This window comes from Cyclopterus lumpus, chromosome 8, assembly GCF_009769545.1.
Source record: "Cyclopterus lumpus isolate fCycLum1 chromosome 8, fCycLum1.pri, whole genome shotgun sequence".
Taxonomy (NCBI): Eukaryota; Metazoa; Chordata; class Actinopteri; order Perciformes; family Cyclopteridae; genus Cyclopterus; species Cyclopterus lumpus.
The window spans coordinates 1,475,966-1,478,465 of NC_046973.1; the positions used below are offsets into that span (position 1 = coordinate 1,475,966).

The following is a 2,500-nucleotide window of genomic DNA, read 5'->3' on the forward strand; positions in this document are numbered from 1 at the left end:
ATTCTACGCGTCTCATGTAAAACTCCTCAGTGAAACGATGACGTCATGACCTTTCATCCGTCAATCACCAGGGGTTCATGTAGAGTATTGATCTCTTGAATAACTAGAAAACATGCGATTCGGTGATCAACACTATTATTGATGTATTAAAATCATTTGGATTCCCGTCACCTCTGACGGCAAAGTTCAGGTCGACGTCGCGGCACGTCATGGTCACCAGGTCGCCGGGGCTGAAGATCATCGTGTCGGTTATGTCCTCAATCTTGGGAGGAGAGGACTGGCCTTCCTCTCCTCCTCCTCCATCGCTCTGTTTATGGACAGCGTCCACAGCCAGCTCACACTGGCAGCGGACAGAAGAGGAAACGGATCAATATGACAGATGAACTCTGATCAGGAGGTTTTTGTGTCTATTTATTTTTACCTGAGAGCTTAAAGTCTTGAAGATTCCTTCGAACGTGGCTCCGTTCTTCACCCTCACATCACAGGTGGAGCCCTGGACATGTGATCAATAGAACGTGTGATCAATAGAACGTGTGATCAATAGAACGTGTGATCAATAGAACATGTGATCAATAGAACGTGTGATCAATAGAACGTGTGATCAATAGAACGTGTGATCAATAGAACATGTGATCAATAGAACGTGTGATCAATAGAACGTGTGATCAATAGAACGTGTGATCAATAGAACATGTGATCAGGACATCATATTTCTCTAGTCTCTGATTATGTGACTTTGAAAATGAGTACTGGCTGAAGGTAAATGATAACGTTCTCATGATGCGTTCAGGCTCTGCTCAGTGAACATGAGTACTGGCTGAAGGTAAATGATAACGTTCTCATGATACGTTCAGGCTCTGCTCAGCGAACATGAGTACTGGCTGAAGGTAAATGATAACGTTCTCATGATGCGTTCAGGCTCTGCTCAGTGAACATGAGTACTGGCTGAAGGTAAATGATGACGTTCTCATGATGCGTTCAGGCTCTGCTCAGCGAACATGAGTACTGGCTGAAGGTAAATGATAACGTTCTCATGATGCGTTCAGGCTCTGCTCAGTGAACATGAGTACTGGCTGAAGGTAAATGATGACGTTCTCATGATGCGTTCAGGCTCTGCTCAGCGAACATGAGTACTGGCTGAAGGTAAATGATAACGTTCTCATGATGCGTTCAGGCTCTGCTCAGTGAACATGAGTACTGGCTGAAGGTAAATGATAACGTTCTCATGATGCGTTCAGGCTCTGCTCAGTGAACATGAGTACTGGCTGAAGGTAAATGATAACGTTCTCATGATACGTTCAGGCTCTGCTCAGCGAACATGAGTACTGGCTGAAGGTAAATGATAACGTTCTCATGATGCGTTCAGGCTCTGCTCAGTGAACATGAGTACTGGCTGAAGGTAAATGATGACGTTCTCATGATGCGTTCAGGCTCTGCTCAGCGAACATGAGTACTGGCTGAAGGTAAATGATAACGTTCTCATGATGCGTTCAGGCTCTGCTCAGTGAACATGAGTACTGGCTGAAGGTAAATGATGACGTTCTCATGATGCGTTCAGGCTCTGCTCAGCGAACATGAGTACTGGCTGAAGGTAAATGATAACGTTCTCATGATGCGTTCAGGCTCTGCTCAGTGAACATGAGTACTGGCTGAAGGTAAATGATAACGTTCTCATGATGCGTTCAGGCTCTGCTCAGTGAACATGAGTACTGGCTGAAGGTAAATGATAACGTTCTCATGATGCGTTCAGGCTCTGCTCAGTGAACATGAGTACTGGCTGAAGGTAAATGATAACGTTCTCATGATACGTTCATGTAATCTAGTAAAATGTAGTGTTGGTGAAAAACCAGAATAAATCCAGATGTTCACATGAATATAAAATAGAGATTAAATATTAAAGATGTCTACTCACCACGACTGCTGTGAGGAAGTGAAGCATTCGGGCATTGTTGTAGACGCCTTCAAACACCTGCAGAAACACACGTGAGAATGTTGTTGTTTATTTAAGGAAAAGATATGTTTTCTAAACTCTCTTTGTCTTTAATTTTTTTATATATTTGGGTTTTTAATTTCTTGGGAGAGAATAGAAGACTTTTTGTTTCATTTCATAAACCAAACAATTGATCAACAAAGTATTCGGCAGATTAATCAATAACAACAATAATCCCTCCTACTTCGTCATTACTTTGAGTTTTAGGTGTAAAAATAAACTGGTGGACAAACTCTTATTCATTAATTTAAGTTATTTAATTATATTTTACATGAAAAATGCCAGTTTTTCCTCAATTTAAATGTTTTTGTAGAGTTTTCTTTATGCAAATCAAGAATCTAAGAATAGTGATAGTAGTAATAATAATAATGACTTTATTCGACATGAGGAAACGTACTTCACTTCTATCTTGTTATTCTTTTAAAGTATTTACAATGAAAAAAATATAAACAACTTTAAGAACTTTGATTTCCATAACTTATATAATTGACGAGCTGAATGCAATTTAAA

At 40.4% G+C, this 2,500-nt stretch overlaps 1 protein-coding gene across 1 annotated transcript in view; it reads right to left on the reverse strand.

Annotated features, from left to right (window-relative positions):
* Positions 1-2,500, reverse strand: part of atxn2l (ataxin 2-like) — a 20,385-nt gene that overhangs the window by 16,658 nt on the left and 1,227 nt on the right. The window contains exons 3-5 of the mRNA XM_034538852.1: positions 1,913-1,969; positions 422-493; positions 172-340 (exon numbers count right to left, since the gene is read on the reverse strand). Coding sequence (XP_034394743.1) covers positions 172-340; positions 422-493; positions 1,913-1,969 — 298 coding nt within the window. The remainder of the gene's footprint in view (positions 1-171; positions 341-421; positions 494-1,912; positions 1,970-2,500) is intronic.